Source organism: Hyalella azteca, unplaced genomic scaffold (genome assembly GCF_000764305.2).
Source record: "Hyalella azteca isolate HAZT.00-mixed unplaced genomic scaffold, Hazt_2.0.2 contig12328, whole genome shotgun sequence".
Lineage (NCBI taxonomy): Eukaryota > Metazoa > Arthropoda > Malacostraca > Amphipoda > Hyalellidae > Hyalella > Hyalella azteca.
The window spans coordinates 114,493-136,990 of NW_025942288.1; the positions used below are offsets into that span (position 1 = coordinate 114,493).

The window sequence follows — 22,498 nt, forward strand, 5'->3', positions numbered from 1 at the left end:
CCTTGACTTCATTAAAAGTATCCGTTGCGCATTTGAAGCATCCAACCAACTCCAACGGAAAGCCAAGGAACATAATTAAAAGGAGGAGAATATTAATTGTACCCGTGTGAAGAATAGAGACGAATGAATATTGAAAACTGGCATATGTAAATTCTACCAATAAACATAGTAATATCTGCCTTCCATTACTAAATTGTCATTGCAGCATACGCTGCAAGTGCATGCTCAGGCAATCAAACTTTGATGACGCTCATATTAAAACTTTGGAGTCTCTTTGACCGTTCATTGTGTCTGAGGGAAATCTTCAGCATACATTTTTTTGCCTCATGATGAGCAAATTCGTGCAATTCAGTGCGGAGATAGCTCTGGTCGAATTCTCTTCTGGCTCTATAGTGACGTCATAACCGTCATAAACGAACTCGACAACATTCCCATCCGACTTGCTTGTACTTAGACGTACTGTTAAACTTAGGAAGCCATGACTACAGCCTAAACTTCTCCATTGTCCATTCAACATCACTGGAATCAACGTTAAACAACAGCTCTCAGATTACTGCTCCAACAGGCAAAAAACCTGGAGTCACTTGCCTTCTGTTATGGAAAGACAATAAATCATTACCACGTGAAAAAAAAATCAGGCCAGATATTTACAGACCCAATTGGAGAGTATTTTTGGGGTATTTTACCTTTTCATTCAATGAGTCTAGTAATTAAATAATCCCCAAGTTCACAATGAGGTCTTCTTCATAACATCTCCCTCAAAGTACGCTAATATGTTGTAGCTCTCTCCCTCCGTAGCTACGGTGGCAAGAAAATGGTGATGCCTCCATTATGCGTCAAAGACTCACGGTTTGCGCCTGCTGCTCATCATCTATACCCTCGTCGTAAAGAACATCAACGAAGGTAGCCAGCGTTGTGAGACATGTGCTCACTCATCAGTCGGACGAGGAGACCCTTGCTGCAAGGGAGTAGAGACCCGGACGAGGAGTAAGTCAGACGAGGAGACCCTGGTAGCAAGGGAGTAAGCACACATGTATCTACCCTCTAAAATTAACACAAGCTAACATAACTCAAGTAAAACAAATCTCGCCTATGCTACACCAGGCGTGTACCTTTACCAAAAAAGTGAAAATGGGCAGGGTGGCCCAGTGGTTAAAGTTCAGAGTACCACGATTGGAGCAGAGAGTCGCGGGTTCGATCCCAGCTCTGTGTGCCAGTTTCTGGTCAGAATCGGCAAGAAGGTCGGGCGGTTAAGCAAAAGCAAAATTGAAGCAGTGAGCTGCGAGTCGAGATCGCAAGAAGCTGTGTATGTTCTGCGATGTTAAGAATCGGCGACAGGCCAAACGGCCTACTAACGCTGAAACCGCTATATTATATTATATTAATACGGCGCAAACTCTGCAGATCCTGCATCTACATCACGGCCTTTCTTCTGGGCCTCTTCTGCTTCAATCCCAAGACCTCCTTCTTTGAAACCTATTCCCCATAACTCATATGTCCAGACTCTGCCTAAGTATGACTAAATCAATTCGGACCAAAATTCACATAGACGATTCAAGTGAATCTATTCTATTCAATTCCGATTGAGAGTTGGTTTAGTCAATGGGCTCACCATTACCCCACCAACGTAAACGAGCATTGTTAGGATACCACATAGGCAACATAGTAATAGAACAATATGATGCGAGGTATAGATATGCATAACTGCCTTTCACCGTTATTTGCTCTTTCGTACTTAGGGTATCTTTTATCTCGTGGAAGCTCTCAATGAGATCAGCTGAGCGGGAGTTTAGTGATAGTCCGCGGTTTTCAAGAATAACCGGGAACTTTAAGCTTCATTAGATGCCTATTGCCTAATGTTCAAATCCGTTATAAGATAACGTTTAAATATGTCTAACAGCATTTCTAAGGATGATTTCAACGGTAAGGACTTTGATTTTAAGTATGAATGAATTATGTACTACCTATTGTTTACATTATTACGTGTTAAATTTTCGATACTAATATCGATAAACAGGCTAACTTGCAGTTACATTACAGCTATACCTACTTTTTATACTATTAATGATTGAGATACTGCAACTGCAATCTAGGTCCTAGGATGTTACTTGTCAACAGAAAAACACATGATAACAGTCAAAACTACGATTTGTAGGTTTTGAATACCGCTTGATCAACATGTGAGCCTTCATTTCAATATCTTAATACCTAATTAAAGCTTGTCACAGTTGTCAGACGAATGAAATCAGTTTTTGTTCCATTAGCTTAGAAAATATCTAAGAGACTAAGTATTTCTATTGAAAGCTTGTGACATGAGACAAAGGTAAACCAAAACTTGGGGAACCCAATATCAATATGACATTGTTAAAATGTTTAGAAAATGCACTCTACTCAACTCAAGTACCTATATGCTTTTAGTAAATAAAATGCATTGTTGTTTTTTACAATGAATTGTAATCCTTGAAAAATGTTTAATAAACCTAATTTGCTTCTAATAGAAGCATCATGGAATTTTGTATGTTCTGAAGTCTGAACTGTTGAGTGAGACAGTTGAGTGAGTGGCCCATAGTGACAAACCACTGATTTTTTTAGAATTGTTCATTTTCAATTTTCCCATCTGCTTACTCAATATTTTAATCAATTTCTTATAAATGATTATGCTGGACTTGCTGGTATCTATCATCTATGATACTTTCTGGTCTGCTTATAGGACTCAAAAATGAACTTAGGGACATCTAAAAAAGTCTCTGAGACTCTTGACTCTCTGCTTTGATACCATGAATGTTAGGTATGACCATGGACTGCTGACTTCTGGAGTTCTGGTCAAGAGTCAAGACCTTTGAATTGGTCATTCAAGCTTTTACTCTTTTACCAGCTTTAAAAAAATTATAAGTTCACATCGCACTCTGCAGCTGAAAAAAAGTTCAAATAATAGATGAATAGGTGTTCACACTTCACAACAATCTTAAGACTTAACCCATTAAAGCCAAGAATTATTTGTGGGTAAATTAAATATTGTTTTCAGGTTGAATACTTCATTTGGTCATTGTTAATCTATCAAAACATTAATTTTACAAAAATTCCAGACAAGTGCCAAAATATGGCCTGGCAACTAAAGTTGCCGTTGCCCGTTAGGCAGTAGGCAGACTAACGCAGTAAGATAACAAGTTTGAACTTCTATGTAATTGTAATGTATGGTAATAATATTGACTAGGGCCAACAAAACTAAATTTGCTATTGGTAAATTGAATTAATGAAACAAATATTTTGAAATGACAAATGATTTATCCATTCAGTATTTAAATCATTGATAAACAGCATGTATTGAAAAGTCTACAAGCACTTACACAGCTAGGGCACTAACTATGGTGGTGGCCCCAGAAAAAGAGCCATCACAATATCAGTTGCAATAAGCGTAAGTGTTGCAGTGTGTGGAGAGTAAGGGATATACTATCAAAGTTGTTAGCAGCATTTTCTTATTAAAAATTACCTGGCGACACATCTTGAAAATGGCTGGCGACACTTTGGGCTAAAAATCCATTTCTTGGCAATGCTGCTTGCACCCTCTGCACCCTGGATTCAGAATCACCTCCATCATACACTGACGCTCTCTCTCATGCAACCCACATTTCATCAACAAGTGCTCCACAGTTTCCTTCTATTCCCCATGACCCCATCACACATACCTAATACATTTATCTTCCCTCCTCGCATTCCACCTATATGTACATCCATTCACACCAAGCGCCCCTGCCCTCACACAAAATAGAAGATCCCCATCTCTACTACCATCATTAGCATGCATGCATTCATGTTTTGGCATTGCTTTTATCTGATGCAGTCATAAAGTGTTCTTTAACTCCATTCCTTGGTTGAAGTTGGTTCTACACCTTCAGCCCATAGTCATTCACTTGCTTATTTATTTCTCTTTTTCATCCCAATCTACCCCAACCGCACCCCATACTGTCACTACCCATTCATGCTTTGGTCCAGCAGGCCCGTAGCACACCCATGCTTCATGCGTACTATGTAAATACTTCAATTATTTTCATTTTATACAACACTAGGCATGTCATTGATTATTTTATTATAAAATTATATGTGCAATCAAAGAATGCATTGATAAGGAGAAGAATTACTGTTTTACTGTTCATAATTTATGAAAGCCCAGAATTGAGAGACTGGTTATTGATGAAACACAATTCTTCAAAATGTTTTAGTTGTATCTCAATTTTTTGTGAAAACTATTGTCTATATTTGCTACATAATGCTCAATGCTCCAATTCATTGTAACCATTTTGAAATTATTTAATTTTGTGCTTTTGCTTCTGTAGTATTCTCTGTTTTGTACTGAAATACTTGACATATTAAAAAATTTGTTTATCTTACAGAAGGACCCCAAGAGTACCACACTGGGGTAATTGCCTTCTTCAAGTCTTTACCAGAGGTAGGAAAAGCAGCTGGATTATTATCCAGTATTATTAAAAATTTGTTTGTACAGTGGAAACCCATATTTCAAACATCCTCCTTCTTGACCAAACCACCTTTCAATCTGTGATTAGAATAATTTAGTCTGGTATACAACAATGCTTTGATGTACAGCAATATACAAAACAGTAGTGGATAATGACCTCCATAAAAGAAAAATCTCCATTGGGTCATAAAAAAGCCCTATTAGACAACTCAATATAGAAATAATTGTTTTCATCCTGGTGTAGGTAAGTACACTATTTGAATACATGGAAGTGATATAGGCCCTACATGAATCTGTTTTTTTTTTTCAATTAATTTTAATGTGGAAGATAGGTTTGCTGTACATGCAGGTTTTTTTGATGTGTTTTACAAACAAACTGCTATACAAATCAAGTTCCTGCATCAATTAAGTTTGTAAGGCTAAGTTCAACTGACTTAGTATCTTTATTATATATGTAGGTATTTTGGACGTAGCTGTCTCAGGCCATGCCGGAACACTGCCTCTGTATATCTACTGCTATCCTTAGCCTTAGGAGACATGTTGTCCTCGCCACCAAGGTATCAGGGGCCAGTCTGTAATTACTGCGCATCTGCCCTCTGTTTGTTGCCTATTTATACTCTATTTGTTGCCTATCTAGTTGAAAATTTCCATTCTAATTTTATCTTTATAATACACTTCTGTTTTTTGAATGATGAATGATTTAGTGATTGAAATGGGAATGCTAAATTTTAACCTAAACATTCACTACTATTTTTTGTTTGGAGTACTATTTGGTTTTTAATAATGTTTGTTTTTAGTTTTCAATTATAAGTCATCAGATAGTAAATAAAAGTAGCTGCCAATCATTGTTTATACTAAATAATGTACCTACATAATTTTTGTATGAGCTAATTAGAACTTGGATATAGTAAGTGTATGCTTAGAATAGAAATCCCCATTCATGATGTTGGATATTAAATTGTGAATATATGAATGCAAGTCTGTCATTGATATTTTTCAGGCTGGCAGAGCATGTGCCCAAATTTTTGACCGAGGAGACTACTACTCTGTACATGGAGAGACTGCCAGGCTTGCTGCAGCTACTGTTTTCCATACAAATGCTGTCATCAAGAAAAGAGGCTCTGGTAATCTTTTAAAATGATTCTTATTGAAATTTGCTCCTTGTCAATTGTAATTCATTGGTTATCAGTTTTTTTTTTCGTTGAAGGAACCAGTATTTTGTTATAAATCTCAAAATCTTTTTCATTTTTTGACATGCACTAAAGTTTTATTATGTATACCTATATGAAACAGATATATAAGCAGCATGATATGTCTGCTGTATAGTTTAATCTTGTCATAATAATTCAATTTGCTCATCAAAGTGGGAAATGCTCTTAGTTATCTAATTATATAACTCATTCCCAGGCCAAAATCAAGTTGACACCGTGTTCCTCAACCAGTCCAACTTTGAAACCTTCATCCGAGAACTGCTCCTGGTGAAGCAGTACAGAGTGAGCATCTACAAACAACAGAATAATAAAAATGACTGGGCTGAGGAATTCAAAGTAAGACATTTATTACTTGAATAGTTGATATGTTTAATATGTTTTCATGAATCTTTTTATTTGTTTACAAAGTATTTGTTGTTATTTTGTCCTTTGAGATAACTGTTTGGTCTTTTGAGATTCTAAATCACTCTCAATTCAAAGCAAAGCTCAGTAATGGCTTCATTGAATCCATTTAATAAAAAAAAACAATTGCATTAAATTATGAAATACTCTCTAGTTTCCTGACATTGGCTTTCATAGGAATTTAAAAATTAAATTTTTAACTCAGAAAGAGAAGTTAATACCGGTACTATGATATATTTAGTCCTGAATTGCAGGAAACAACCTACATATATTGCAATTATTAATTGTAATTTATAAATAATTACTGGTATATTCATGTATGTATGGTCTCAATAATAAATACTGTAATCTATTATTTGTAATCTTTTTTAAATACAGAAAGTTATCGTCTCATCGATGCACAGGAAAACGTTATTAAGTTACAGATATTATTTAGTGAGCTACAAGTTACAGGTATAACTTAGTGAGCTACAAGTTACAGATATTACTTAGTGAGCTACAAGTTACAGATATTTCTTAGTGAGCTACAAGTTACAGATATTTCTTAGTGAGCTACAAGTTACAGACATTACTTAGTGAGCTACAAGTTACAGATATTATTTAGTGAGCTACAAGTTACAGATATAACTTAGTGAGCTAGAACTACATGGTGAAATATGTTATGGCAGTATTTTAGAACATATATTAATGTTTAATCAATGGCACTTTGTGTTGGTAAATTTTACTAGTTAAATTTGGATCTTCTTTAACATTATTCGTTGCAGGCATCTCCAGGCAATCTTAGCCAGCTGGAAGACGTTTTGTTTGGGGGCTCTCAGGAACAGACCAATAATGCAGCCGTCATGGGGGTGAAAATTGCCTCTGATGGCTCTAACAAGGTTTGTATCATGTTCGAATGTGAAAAATTTCAATGATAAGTTATTTATTTTTAATTAAAGTTGTCATTGATTCCTTCATTCCTCTTGTTGATGATTTCACATTTTACCCGATATCCTGAGCATGCATTGTGCTGTAATTTTATAACTTCATTATGATATGGCCACATTCTAAAACCAAGGTGATTTTTAATCCTTAATGTTTAGTACTGTAGTTAATAGTCTTGTTATTTATTCTATATTTTTTGTAGCCAATAAATGTGTAGTTCTGATTGATGTTAAATGAAAAGTTATTAGCTAAAATTGTAAGTGATAAAAGTTCATTTTTTTATTGTCTCGACAGGTTCTGACAAAACGAATAACATTCAGTGCTGATATTTATTTCATCTCTTATCAAAACGTTTTACAAGAATAATAAGCACAGTCTGTATACATGCAAGCAAAAAATACATTCAATGTTATTGTTTAATTCTTGGAAATCTTTCTAACTGCCTGAAAAATAACTACCAACAATAAAATTCTTCTAACCATTAACAACTACGGTATATTTCATCTATGCACAGACTGTAGGTGTTGGTTATATAGACATCACATCCCGGGTGCTGCGAGTTTGCCAGTTTACAGACACAGAAAATTTCAGCAACTTGGAGGCGCTCATCGTACAGCTCGGGCCCAAGGAGTGCCTGCTGCCTCATGGCGAGGCCAAGACTCGGCATGGCGCGGTACGTCCTCTGGAATCCATATGAAACATTGAATGCTTTAAAATTTGGATCTATTTCTTTGCATTAATAAATTACACTGAAAATGCAGGATCTAGACGGGTATTGAAAAATTGTTGTCTTGTTGTTTAGAAATCTTGGGTTTTGTCTTCAATCCCTAAGCAATTCTAATTTATTATGAAATTTTTTATCTTGGGATTCCTTGCATAATGTAGGATAGTTAGTGATCTAGACTAAACTTTATCTTGAATCTAGCGCCGGATTATAGCGTTAAACTGCTCTCATTAGCAAGTATAATTTCAGTACTTCAACTACTGTAAATTATTACTCAAATCTAATAAGAATTTTCGTGAGGAGAATTTCTGAGTTAAATTCTTGTTCACATGCAACACTGGCCTAAAGCTGATGAGCAATTGCGCTCTCATATTTGTATGGCAAGATATCTTTTCTTTTTTCTTCAAGTTCTTGCTAAGCTGTTTACAAATGATTCCTTTACCAGCCCTTTACCATGTAGCTTTCTTTTAATAACATCATCTTTCAGTTGTCATTTGTTATTCGAGAAAATCAGTTACATATGTTGCTTTTCTGTATCATCTTACTAGGTTTTGAAAGACGAGAACTGCAATTGGAGTTGTTCTGCGTTTTGAATACTGCAGGAAATTATGTCAGATCTATAACTAAGATCGAAACGCTCTTATCTAGAACATAATTAGAGTTTCGTCTTGATTTAGATTTCTCATTTTCATTCATGGGTTTCTAGATTACATTGAATTAGTAAAATTTATAAGGGCAACGGTTTTACATTAACCGTGCAGTGCCTTGAGCGCAATGGGGTGCTGGTGACGGAGCGGAAAAAGACAGACTTTAGCGCGAGCGACGCGGCGCAGGATTTGAGCCGCCTCGTGCGGGGCTGGAGCAGCGGATCTGTCGTGGCCAGGCCTGAGATGCAGCACTCACTGGCCACCGGCGCGCTCGGTGCTGCTCTCAAGTACCTTGAGGTAATTAATTAATCTTCATAAAGCAATACTTGATTTCCATCGTGGCCAGACCAGGCTGAAAATTGTCCCGGTTTTTATTGCGAACCGGGACAGAGCCTGTTGTCTCGTCTCGTCTCGGATTAAAAAAAATACCAAACGCAGGAGTCTACCTAGTCCATCGATGTTAAGGACAAATTTCAAGCTTGCCATTAATACCTACTTTAGCAGTCTGATGACCTGTTCTATTATATGGAGCGTTTCAACCAACTCTTAGGTATTACAAAGGTACTCTGGAAGCTTGAGAGATACTTCGTAGTGCAAGAGTAATACGATTTGACACTGGGCGATATAGAAGTTCATTTTCTGTCCGGCCTCTTATATTAATTTGTTTCTTATTTCACTTTTTTGGCCTTCCACTACCTCGCTTCTCACTCCGGCACCTCCGATGACGGGAAGGACTTTTAATGTTATCAAATATCAATCAATCAAAATTTCTCACGTTCGTTATTTTATTTCAATGTTTGATTCAAATATCCAAGTGTTCCTAATTTATAATTATTTTTGGGCTGAGACTCTCTCAATTAAATCGAAAATTCGATCGTCATGGCCTCTGAAGTATTCAATACTTGAGCTTGAGTTGCACGGTGCCTGTCCCGCTATACGTGAGCCATCAACGTATAAAATGAACTACGCTTATCTTATATACTCGTGCTTTGCATCTTGACGTCTGTCTGGATCAGGATATCTTAACGAATATTCTATCTTCATATTAAACTTAATTTTTTCATAAAATAAAGATATTGCAATGAGGTACTTGACTGTGAACTAGATGTAAGTGGTCGCCAAGTTTTCAAACTGCTACATTCTGACGCGTGGATTATAAATGATAAGTACATTTTGAACTGAGTTTGAAACGTACAAATCTTGATCGTTTATGATACGTGTGCCAGCCAACATAGTTGACAATGTTCCAGCTCGTCTGAAATTAACTCGTTGATGTTATTTGAATAATGTAGCTTTCCCATTATATTCATTTCGAGATTGAATGAGCCGTTTATTGCAAAAATTTTGATGCAGTCATCTCGGTCGACTTTGTCTTCAATGAAGTTATTTTGATCTTCGTTTATTTCCCTGTATCGTTTCAACCATTGGTGAAGCTGAATATCTTGCCTAGCAGAGGCACGGTTTTTGCTTGCACGCTTGCCAATACTAGTAATAGTTCTCAAATCTGTGACGAAAGGCAAGAGGAAGAAGTTGTCTTTCTAGCAGTTCCTCTATTATTCACCACGAACAACGATTTGACTGATTATTACTGACAGTCGTTGCATTATTTGTGCGTACTCGATTTTTTGTGCCCAATTGCTTGGATGACCATTTTGTCTTTCTAAGATATTTAGAAACATTTCACCTATAAACACGAACAGATAGTTTATCATCGTAATCACTGAGCATAAAAAGTGCATTCCGAGGGTAAGGAAGACATCAGAGTCAAATAATTTCAAATCAAACGAATTCAATATTTTTTGTATCAGCTACAGTCGCAGAAGCCTCAACGGACGCAATACTCTTATTGAATCAAGTTAAGCCGGTGTTGCTCGGGAAAAATAATCTCAGAGTTTTTAAAATCGCATTATACCATACCCTGTCTCGCCGAATACCATAATCCACATTCGGATTCGGTTAATAATTTCGAAATTGAAAAACTTCATTTAAAGAATGTTTCAATGTCTATCAACATTTACTATTTAACTCGCAATTTAAAATTCAGAGAAAAGTTACATTATATATTAATGGCCAAAATTCTACGTACCAAATTGAAATCACATTTCAATTTCATAATTAACCCATTGATCTAATGGTCTTGAATGCCCTATGATTCCACCTCTCAAAAGTAAATTTTAGAATCAAGAAAAATCCCAATACAATAGCTATCGTGTGTGTGCTTGCCTGAATTCAATTAGCTTTTTAAAGTCCATTGTGCGTTCATTCACTACTGGTAATGTTTGTTTGGCGGTTTGAGCACTGCTGATTGAAATTAGTTTTTCATAGTTGACGGGTGCATCGTGAAAATAATCGGTCAATTTCGATCAGAGCAAAGAAGTGTCGATGGAAACGCGTTTAAGTTGCATTTTTGATGTAGCAAGAAGCGTTCTGAAATCTGCAAAAGACGGAATGTTGAGTGTAAATAAATGCCTGGCTTTCAGACACGACCATGGGTGCAGACTGTGTTATATGAAAACATTGGCTGGAAAACGCCAAATTGAAATTGTGGTTCTAGAAGCTTCTGTACTTATCTTATCCCTGCCATGAGATGATATTGGCCATCCTTTGATACGTATTGTTAATGATATGTCTTCAATCTATCGTAGATCGGTAAAGGCGGTATTAGCCTGCTAGATCGAATTTCGTCAGTCTGGACATGTAAACTGGGATTGCTCCATCAGCCTCCATGGCTGGGTCTAATGATTGGACTCCAACTTTCCAGTATATTCCTTGTCTTCGGTGCTCTAACCCTTAGAAGACAACAGAACCCTTAGAAGAAGTTCTAACCTTCGGTGCATTACAGAATTCCTTGTCTTCGGTGCTCTAACCCTTATTTACCGCTTTTTGGTGAAACATCCATTCAGTTCATTGACTACAAAATTGTAGATCGCGCAAACCTCGTATCAGTTAAATAGGTACCGGTATATCTTCTCGCTTAACTGACGCAGAGAGCAGCAACGGCAAATACGTGTACAAAACTACGCTGCCGGATAAACGAGGCGGCGTAAATGCTACGTCATGTGATGCAAACTACAAGTTAGTGACTGGCAAACATCGGGATGTCTAAACTTGGTCAAGATTATGTCTGACGCAAAATCGTTTTCCCTTGATCGATAAAAAAGTTTCGACTCGTGTTTCTTCTATACCAACTGTCATTGTTCTCAGCATGTACGTGGGCAAAAAAAAAAAAAATCTTATTACGCAATGATACTGTGCGTACCAAGACACAGTAAGGATTATGTATCAGTACTTTACAACATTGTTTTCTTTTGAGAATCGACCAAAGTGTCCGTGCTTTGGTGACATTGAAGTTTGTTTTACAGCGCTGGCAGAAAAATCTCTCATGACGCTCAGAGAGTCCTTGTCATACTCAGAGTAATGTTTTTTGGTCAATTATTTTGGATCAATTCTCCGGTTTTTTTATAGTAAGGTAATGGCAATAATTCATGTATCAATTTGTTTTAAAAGTAAAGTTGACCTCTCTTTGGCTTAAGAGTTATCGAATTCAGAGAAAATTTGTTATGTATTTTGATCGATTAACGTGTTAGTGTGCAATAACTGCTTTGAAATCAAAAATCATAATTTTTTCATGCCTTAGAAGAAAACTTCCTCGTTGCTACGAAGTGAGGTAAGGACGCTAATGTTACCACATGCGTCTATCCCTATGGTATGCTCTCGTTCAAACGTAGTCGGATCTCGCTTCGAACGAGTCGGCGGTTAACTCCCTCCGTACAATGGAGGCTTGGCCGCTTGCCACTGCTGTTGCGCAGACATCTTCGGCTTGTGTGGAAGTCTTTCTTTGACAGTCTAGTTTTTGATCTTCTAAAATCTAGTTTAGGATAATTCGGTTCTACTATATACGATGACTTTAAATAAGGACATGGTTGGCATATTTGTCGTTGACTTTTGGGCTGAAGTAGTGAAGAAACCTTTCGTTGGATCCTTAGTGGCTTGTAAGGAAATTTGTATATTCGTGTTGTCCTAGTGATGATTTGCCTTCATAGCTATTGATGCATTCATCATACTACAGCATTCTATTTTTCATATTCGAGATGGTAATTATTTTGTTGACCATGCTTGTGGGAGTTGTGCTCTATAGTGATAGGTTGATTTTTTTTATCTGAGAACTCGTCGCTATTGTACCAGGGTTTTTTTCTTTGACGTAGCTACTTAGCTAACTTGGCATTATTATTAATTCGTCATTCTATATGAAGTAGTCAAATGAGTTAGTCGTGTTTATTAAACTTAAGAACGAACTATTCTGTTAACGCGTTGAAATTCTGCATCTTGCAAAAAAAAATCTCGATTTATTGAAATTTGAACATCATAAAAAAAGTTTTAATCTCATGGCGCGGGATTAACTCCTATTTATATGAATTGACAGAATACGGCAATAATAATAATGGCATGTTCTTTTTTATAACCATAAATAAACTGTCTGATCATTCAACTTAAGCTCATTCAGCAGTTCATTTTTTTATATCCATTTTCCATTCCTTGATATCCCGTCGTTCAAAAAATCGTGTTAAGTACCTATTCTCAACTTTCTCAAGCATCGATATATAGCATCAAAATAAATTTTTACTATCATCAAGATTAATGCAGCCATTGAATTTCTTGTGATTATATTTTAAATAACTTTTCTCCCGTTATTCAATCCTACTTTTCTGCGTGTTGTTCTCTATGTTGATTATTGAGACCAATACTGAAGTTCTGCATGAAACTTAATAAAAAGTTTCTCACTGTTGCCGGAGAGTAATTGAGATTATATAAGGATTCTATGGCCTAATGTTAGCCTCATATTTCAGCTGACTTCAAACGAAGAGAAAACGGGGCAGTTCAGCTGCAGCGTATATGACCTGAATCAGTTCATGCGGCTGAAGGTCCAGATTGAATATATCCTATCAGGATTATATGGACTAATGTAAGCCTCGTATTTCAGCTGACTTCAAACGAAGGGAACTTCGGGCAGTTCAGCTGCAGCGTGTATGACCTGAACCAGTTCATGCGGCTGGACTCCGCTGCACTAAAGGCCTTGCACGTTGAGACCAACGACAACACAGGCCCCGCAGTTCACAACACTACGCTGCTCTCTGTACTGGACAAATGTCGCACCAGCGCCGGCCACAGAATGATGGCACAGTGGCTCAGGCAGCCGCTGCTTGATATCAACCAGATTGGTAAGTGTACAGTCGTAAAATTATTTGCGTGTTTAAAAGCATCAAAAAGACGTATTCAAGAAATTGATTGAATTATCTATTAGGGTTGTGACGATTGGGTTAATTTTATATCATGAATATTATTCCAGGAAAAGTAAGCTTTGACGTTTCACATGGCGTCATTGAGCCTAAACTTTCGGGGTTACTGGTTACGGTTGTTGCACGTGTCATTTATTAAAGCTCATACAAGAAGGTAAGTGGTTACGGTTTCGGCACAGATGCGTCATTTATTGTACAACTAGGTAACTGTTTTCGGTTACAGATATGTAATTTATTGGAGTCAATGCAAGAAGGTAACTTGGTACTGTTGTGGCGCAGAGGAGCGGCAGGACCTGGTGACGGCGTTCGTGGAGAGCGCGGAGATGCGCAACAGCGTCGCGGAGGTGCACCTGAAGCGCGTGCCTGACCTGCCCAGGATCGCCAGGCGGCTCGCCAAGAAACAAGCAAACCTGCAGGACTGTCACCGGTCCGATATCTTTTTATCTTTCGTTTATTAAATAGAAAAGTCTTCCTGGATTGAATTATATAATACCATTTATAAGTTGTCAGGTCTAATTCTTGGAAAATGCCAGATTATTAGCTTGGTGTTGCATGCTTTGATTAAGCATGAAATTATTTTCTCTACTTGAATTTCTGCACCATTTCATCTGTGATTCCCAAATCATAGTTTACTCTATGTTTCGAGAATCGGTAAACGTACATGAATTTCTAGTGTTAAACTTCAGTAGGTATTGCCTATAGTTGAATGAACGCAAGCTTTAAAGTGACGTATTCAGAGAAGATGCCCACAATTATTCTTATGCGCCGTTCAAACGTCAATGCTCCTTAAAATTGACTAGTGTAAATTAATAGACGTTATCTAATTAGGAGAAGATAAGTTTGATGTACCGATTTATTTGCCGTTTTTATGTTGATACGCGACTACGCGACTCAACATTTGCATTTGTGTGATGAGACAGACTATACCAGTGCGCCGAGGTGCTGCCAGATCTCTGCGAGTCTCTGGCTCGTTATGAAGGACCTCACTGCGCTACCATCTCTGCAGTCTTCATCTCACCAATCCAGGCATGTTGGCTTCGTGCGTTTGGATCCTGTATGCGTTGTCTGTTTTGAACGCAATAATATGGGCTTCATTTAAATGTTTTTTTTTATCTTCCATATTTATGTTGTATCTAAATATTTTGCAGTTCGTTTAGATTAATTGATGGTAAACTCATTACGTGTTATCATGAATAAATAATTTTAACCTCAACAGTAACTTCCTTTGTGAAATTTGCAAGTATTGAAATAGAACGCCTTTACAATTATTACACTATTTCAGGAGAGTGTTGGCGACCTCAGCAAATTCCAGGAGATGATTGAGACGACTGTTGATCTAGATCAGGTCAAGCAAGGCGTTTATGTCATCAAACCGGACTTTGATGAAGAACTTTGCGGTATGTGGGCCTAGAATCCTGTTCCATCTTTCATATTCGACCAAATTTTCTTCAGATCTGTATTTGAATCCTTGTTTTCCGACGGTCTTCATATTTAACAGTGAATTTATGGCGATTAATAATGAAGCTAGCCCAAAATGCGATGGTTCCAACCTATCGGCATATTTCTTGATCTTTATGGGTGTGCATTTTAGAGGATAACTGAAGCTCTCGTGTCTGCTGTTGCATTAGATTTAATGACGTTTGTGGAGGCCTGTGCCTAAAATTAAAACAATATATTTTGATGAAGAGTTTCTTTATCATTAATTAGTAAAATAATGATAAAAAACAACCTTTGATCATAGTGTTTTCCTAATTTAATTTATTAAAATAACCTCTAAACCCTTAATTAGCATAACCTTTTTCTTATGCTTCTTTAAAGCCTAATATAATCGTTCCTTTGTCAGTATCGATTATCGCGCTCTGTGCTCAATCCTTTTTTATGCTACCTCATAATATTTGAAAACGGATTCGTATCTGTATCTGGCGGATTCGATGCGTTGTCTGTACCTGGCATGCGATTTTTTGCCTAATAAATTTGCTGAAAGAAGCAGTTCTGCACAAGGGTTGTAATGTAATTCCTCCATTTGCAAGATAAAATAATTGAACCGTCATCCATTATCCAGCCATCCGGGGAAGCCTGGACACGTTGGAAAGTCAACTAAACAGCGCCCTGCGTGTAGCTGCTGCCGACTTGGGACTCGAGGCTGGCAAAACGATAAAGCTTGAACAAAACGGCCAGTACGGCCACTTCTTCAGAGTCACTTTGAAGGTAGACACTCCTATTAGATGGATTAATAATATTTTATTTGAAATTTTTGGCTCGATCTAAAGGTCTTGTTTTTTCTTAAGGTTGTAGGAATAACCTCCGTAAAGTTATCATTTATTTCGAATTACTGGTATTTCAGCATTTCCTTTTATGCGTGTTGATTTAGTGTATAAATATTGCTAGTCTCTTTGACTCGTTCATCGAACATTGCGCCAACTTATAATAGATCAGGCCTCAAATATTTGTGCATTGTATCTTTCAATTTAATTGCAACTTCATGCAAAAACTATTCTCATCTGTTCAAAATATTGCAATTCTTCGATATCCTTTGTTCATGTATGTCGGTATTCCTATCATACCTGAACTAAACCTATCCCTATCAACTTCTATCATTTCCTCATGATATACCTATCAACTCCTATCATTTCCTCATTATATGTATACCTATTAACTCCTATCATTTCCTCGTTATATACCTATCAACTATCATTTCCTCATTATATACCTATCAACTCCTATCATTCCTCATTATATACCTATCAACTCCTATCATTTCCTCATTATATATACCTATCAACTCCTATCATTCCTCATTATATACCTATCAACTCCTATTATTTCCTCATTATATACCTATCAACTCCTATTATTTCCTCAGGATGAGAAGTCCATCCGCAATAATCGCGCCTACCACACGCTGGACACTAACAAAGCCGGCGTTCGTTTCCGGAATAGCAGAGTCGCTGACATCAGCGCTGAATATTCCACCCTGATGAAGCAGTATGAGAAGCAGCAACATAAAGTTGTTACGGAAATTCTTGCGATTGCCAGTGAGTTCTGGTGCCGACCCTTTAACTTTTGCCATTATTGACTAATATGACGCTCAATCGATAAATCGATTGTTGACATGCATTCTTTTGAATTGTAACTGAATATTCCGAGTCAAGGCCGAAACAATACCGCAATTCAGGAATAAAAGTCACTCTTTGAGTGCGACTAGGAGCGCTATATTGCTCATAATATCTGGTGAGGCTTGAAGCGCTAGAAAATCTATGGGATTGTTGATAATGAGTTGCAAGTTTTACTTAATTTACTTGATGCTCGTAAACCTGGGTTTGACATGATATTCGCAAAAAAGGTGAAGATTTTTAGCTTGTATCTTTAAACATCGCCCTTGTATTTTGTTACTGTCCCAAGTGAATGTTACAAGTTGCAATGTCAATATTAAATTTCTTGCCTTTTACATGCAGCCAATCAGATTGATTTTTCAGGCTGGTAAACGTTACCCACTTAGTTTACTGTCATAATTCCTGTTTTTATCCTATCTGTGTAAACTTGGTGAACTTGACGAGGTATCCTTCATGACCAAACATGTGCCAAGTTATCCGTCAGCAAGATGACTAGGTATTAAAAAAGGTACGTACACTTACTCCAATATCGTTTTTCATTAGAACATGACTTTATGCATGTCGGTAACGCTTGAGTTTCGCCAGGTGGGTATGTGGAGGTGATCCAGAGCCTGTCGTTTGCCCTCACTACCTTGGACTGCATCAGTGCTCTGGCCTCCGCCGCTGTCTCGTCCCTGGTGCCGTACGTGCGACCCCACATGCGTCCTCGGGGGTCGGGCTCCCTTCATCTCGTCCAGTGCAGGCATCCCTGCCTTGAACTGCAGGATGGCGTGTCGTATATTCCTAATGACACCAGCATGGGTGAAGGTGAAACTTGGTCACTGCCTTCTTTCAGTTGGTCCAGTGCAGGCATCCCTGCCTTGAACTGCAGGATGGCGTGTCGTATATTCCTGATGACATCAGCATGGGTGAAGATGAAATTTGGTCATTGCCTTCTTTCAGTTCGTCCAGTGCAGGCATCCCTGCCTGAACTGCAGGTTGGCATGTCGTATATTCATGACATCAGCATGGGTGAAGGTGAGACTTGCTCAGTGCTCACTGCGTTTCAGTTCGTCCAGTGCAGGCATCCCTGCCTCGAATTGCAGGATGTCTGTCACCAACATGAGTGATGGATGGGAGTCGAGGTATTTTTGACCTTTTTAGCGCATTTTCTCATTTATGGAAAAAAATGCCCTATTGTGCTCGCCATGTGCGTCCGTCCGTCTGTCTGTCCGCCCGTGACTTCATGTTTTCGTCGACGAGAAAATGCGCGCTCTGTCACTCACTGCTGTGCAGTACTGACTACTGAGTTGTATTTTTTTAGGAATCTAAATGGTTTGTCCTTTTTTATTATAGCATAAAGGATGATGAAGACTAACGTAGCGATTACAGAAAATCTGGTTGCTATTGCATTTCAACAGTCCCAGGAGTGGTTCTGTGTGAACTCATTCCGTATTCATATCAGTTAGTTACCTATTTGATGATAGCTTTAACCTTTGATTCCTTAAAAGTACCTAATAATAAAATAAATAACATTCCATCACAGTCTTCTGAAAACTTTGCTGCGTTCAGATAATGGTTGCTTCCATATCATCACGGGGCCGAACATGGGTGGCAAGTCCACCTACCTTCGTAGCGTGGCTACGGCTGTGCTCATGGCTCACGTTGGATCGTACGTGCCATGCAATGAGGCCAGCATTCCAATCGTGGACGCCATATTAGGTTAGTCTTGTCACATTCCTTGCCTGTTCAAGCTATTGTACTTCTCGATGTAAGTAACTTTGGAAATATTATTGTATGAAACATTTTATATGTACGGTTTCTCAATAACTATAAGAAACTATTATATGGACCTTGCCGGCTAGAATGGGTATTCATGAATTTAATTTATGTCAAGATTCTGCAAGTTGCTTGCAGTTTTCAATGAGAGTTTAATGTTCTTACATTTTACTTGATAGCTAGACCTTTGTGTATTTTATTCATGCTCGGCGCTTGAAATCATTTCGTGTCATCAGCTCGAGTTGGTGCCGGTGACTGTCAGCAAAAGGGCGTTTCTACTTTCATGGCAGAGATGCTGGAGACTTCAAGTATACTCAAGGTGAGCTTGAATTCCATGTACGAAAAGCCTGTAATAGCAGATGGTTCACAGTCTATTGTTTTGTTTTAAAATATTTTACTTCAGGTGGCTATTTTAAGTAAATGAACTGTTTCTTGATCATTTGTATTAACGAATATTTTAGTAAATTTTAATGTAAACTCTAAATTCCTCTAGCTCCAAAACTTCCTTGGAAATGATTTCATGCTTACACTGGGGTAAACCATCCATACTGTATGATTTTCATCTTTTCCACTTCGACATCATTTAGTTTTTTTTTATGACCGTTGACATATCAACGAAATTTATCTCGGAAGCATTCAGATTTATTTAATTTCATTTTTTGCTATGAATCGAGTCATGGATGGAATCAATGATCGGTTCCTCTCCGAATGTTTGTGTACCTGATGTTGTGCTGTGTGTGATCGATTTATTTTACAATTCATTCAATAAACTTCTAATTTAGGTACTATGTACTTACTACTACGATATTCTTTTGTAATAATTGGGGCTGTTCGGTTGCCGGGTTACCTTACACTGTACATCACTTATTATCATTCAGCGTCGATTCTAGAAATTTTATTAATGCCGATTGGTAATTTGGTTCTTACTATTCCTTGCCTATCACATACGGCTTGGTCATTTTGGTTCAATATTACTTTAACACGCGTCATGAGCCTCTAACGATTGGAACTTCACTCAGATCAGCAAAAGCAGATTCGATGCATTAAATCTTTTCTTTGTGTTTCGGACGACATCACTGATTTCTTTGCTGCAGACTGCAACACGCGACTCTTTGATCATCGTCGATGAGCTGGGTCGTGGTACTTCAACTTACGACGGGTTTGGCCTCGCCTGGGCCATATCTGAGTGAGTGATGGCCGCGAGGATAGACCCTAAGAATTACGTCTTAAATGATGAGCATTAGTTTTAATTTCAGGTGTTATTGATATTATTGCCATATTAACTAACTTAAAGTTATAGTTTAAAAAGGCTTCTGATCGATTTGGAAGAGAAATTTTTTAGTGTTCTATGAAAGTATATCTCTTTTTTCAGACACATTGCTCGGGAAATCAAGTCCTATTGTTTGTTCGCTACACATTTCCATGAAGTGACTGCCTTAGCAGAAGTTCTGCCTGAAACTGTCAGGAACTTCCACGTGGCGGCTGCTACTTCAGAAGACACATTGACCTTATTGTACCAGGTAAAAGGAAATGTTTTTAATTTGCTGATGGGTGCGAAGAAGTAATTTATTTAATTTCTTTTGAGAATCAAAGCAACAGCTTGAAATATAAGGTTCTAACGAAAATCCAACGCACTGTCTTTGTAGGTAATTGTCAGACCTAATTACTACTATTGTCTAATTTTATTGACAGGGGAGTTGAATAAGTTCTGTAGAAGCATTTTTATTCATGCCATTTTCATAGGAAGTAATTATTAATTAATTAAAGTACAGCATCTTGTATTGAGCACAGACAGCACGTTTTATTGTACGAGTATGAATCTCATTTGTAACTACATAAAAGTTGACTCGAATTGCTTGTTGAACGATGAGGTCAATGTGAGAACCTGCAACCAACGGATAGCTTCCATAATCATGATCACATAACTTAAGCCTAAAATTGGCTCAAAACATGCAATGAAAAACGTCAAATGATTGCTGAATGTTTCCGTGCCCTACTCAGCCTCTAAGTTTTGATGTTGGATTTTCATCAGCCGCCACTTACACTTCTTTTGTATTAAGTCCTCTGACATTGTACTCTCTTGCTTCGTATTTTAGATTGGGGTTATGGTATTTGAGATACGGGAAACTACTCTAAACATTTCTCCCACTCACTTGATCCCTTCGACCTTTGTATTTATTTAGTTATGAACTTTCAGAAATATTCTACACAAATACATAGCGATAAGCGCGTTTTTACTCTCTACTTGAGATATAATTTAGACAATCTTTTTTTTCGAACGGAATATGAACTTAAATTTGAAGTTTTATTCGTATTTGGCCTCGTAGCAATTGTGCATAATGGTACAAAATGAAATTTTTGTTTATGCGGTATACAAGATAAGGTTGATTTGACTTTTTAAATTTACTGATCTTTATAGCAGAAAAGGTGTATATATTCGCTCTAATTTTAGCGTTATAAGTTCATTCGGCCCTCCCTTTTTTTCCTTTTTTAATCTGAAATTACTTTGTGTTTTAAATTTTCCCTGAATTCGATCAGGTGCTACCTGGTGCGTGCGACAGAAGCTTTGGAATCCATTGCGCTACAATAGCCCACTTCCCACCTAAGGTTGTTGAGGTAAGTTCGTAGTTGTGCGAGATTTTGGCGTCTTCTTGCTGTGTCTTTTGTTGCTAATTTTAATTTTATATAATTACTGTATTATGAAAAATGATACACCTGGTCAGAACGATCGGGTTCTAAAGGCCGGATCCCTTGTGAATTAAGTCACGAAAAGTACAAGAATCGGCAACAGACCATGGGCCTATTTCTTCAGTGCCGACGCTTCTATTCTATTCTTGTCTTACGATATCTTTTGTTGCTCCTTGGGAAATTTGTTGTACGTATGTGTGTAAACTGTTGATCGTCTCCTGGTGCTGTTCCAGAATGAATAAAAGTAACATTGTTTATGTTTTCAAATTAATCTCTTTGCTGATCAATTAACTTAGATTGAATTTATTACATGAATGATCCAGTTGGTAAATTATTTCTCCAGTATGCTAAACGGAAAGCTGATGAACTAGAAGATAACTTTGCTGCTGGTGACGACGAAGATAATCCTGATGCTGTGGTCAAAAGGAGGAAAGAAAAATCTGTGAGTATTTGTTGAATGGGACTATTAATTTCAGGGAATTTTGGAGCCGTAGACAGACTATGCTCTTTTTAATTATTGTTCCGATATTCCTTCAACAACTTTCTAAATATGATAGATTAAAATGATTTAATTGAACGTCATTCTTTTATTAAATGTATACTTTCTACTCGCAGTTGTGCCGTCAACTTTGTTTTAATCCAAATTTAGCTCTCACCGTCCTTTCTTTTGCATTTCTTTGTCGATTTCATTATGCGGCTGAAAATCAGTACGGTTTCAAATTACCTTTACTACAATATTTCTTGTCTCTCTTCTGTATTGTCGGTTATATTCTCATCTTCCAGTTGTCAAGATATTTTTTTAACATTTAAAGTTCAAATGCACATTCTTGATGCAATAATACGATACGTTGTCTGGAACGGTGGTTGCCCTGTAGTCATTATTTATTCTTGGTTGTTCAGGAAGGAGAAGAGCTCATTAAGGCAACTTTAACGGAAGCATCTGGCTGGAAACTTGACAACATGAGTGACGACGAACTTGAGCAAGCTCTGTGTATTCTGAAATCAAACATTGTGGCCAAGGACAACTCTTACATTAATCATTTGCTTGCAGTATCATATTAATTACGAGGTATTTACTATATATTATTAGGCTGCTAGAATTGCAGAATATTGGTGAAAAAAATCAAGTTTTTCAACGAGTCCGATTGTAGTATCAAAGTGTGTCATCGTTCTGCGCCAACGTAAATTCGCTGGTTAAAATTCGTTCGTATAGAATCTTTATTAAATCTGTCCAAATTTCATTGGTTTTTAACTCCTTCT

At 37.4% G+C, this 22,498-nt stretch overlaps 1 protein-coding gene across 1 annotated transcript; it reads left to right on the forward strand.

The window, feature by feature from the left end:
- Positions 1–1,771: 1,771 nt before the first annotated feature.
- Positions 1,772–22,476, forward strand: LOC108669509 (DNA mismatch repair protein Msh2). Its single transcript, XM_018156856.2, has 21 exons — positions 1,772–1,923; positions 4,392–4,447; positions 5,475–5,598; positions 5,882–6,021; positions 6,852–6,965; positions 7,526–7,684; positions 8,497–8,679; positions 13,364–13,601; positions 13,959–14,106; positions 14,600–14,705; positions 14,962–15,076; positions 15,742–15,887; positions 16,543–16,714; positions 17,378–17,599; positions 18,344–18,493; positions 18,787–18,869; positions 19,645–19,736; positions 19,923–20,070; positions 21,089–21,166; positions 21,582–21,680; positions 22,139–22,476. The coding sequence occupies exons 1-21, from the start codon at positions 1,890–1,892 to the stop codon at positions 22,298–22,300; spliced, it is 2,769 nt and encodes a 922-aa protein (XP_018012345.1). The 5' UTR covers positions 1,772–1,889; the 3' UTR covers positions 22,301–22,476.
- The last annotated feature ends 22 nt before the right edge of the window (positions 22,477–22,498 follow it).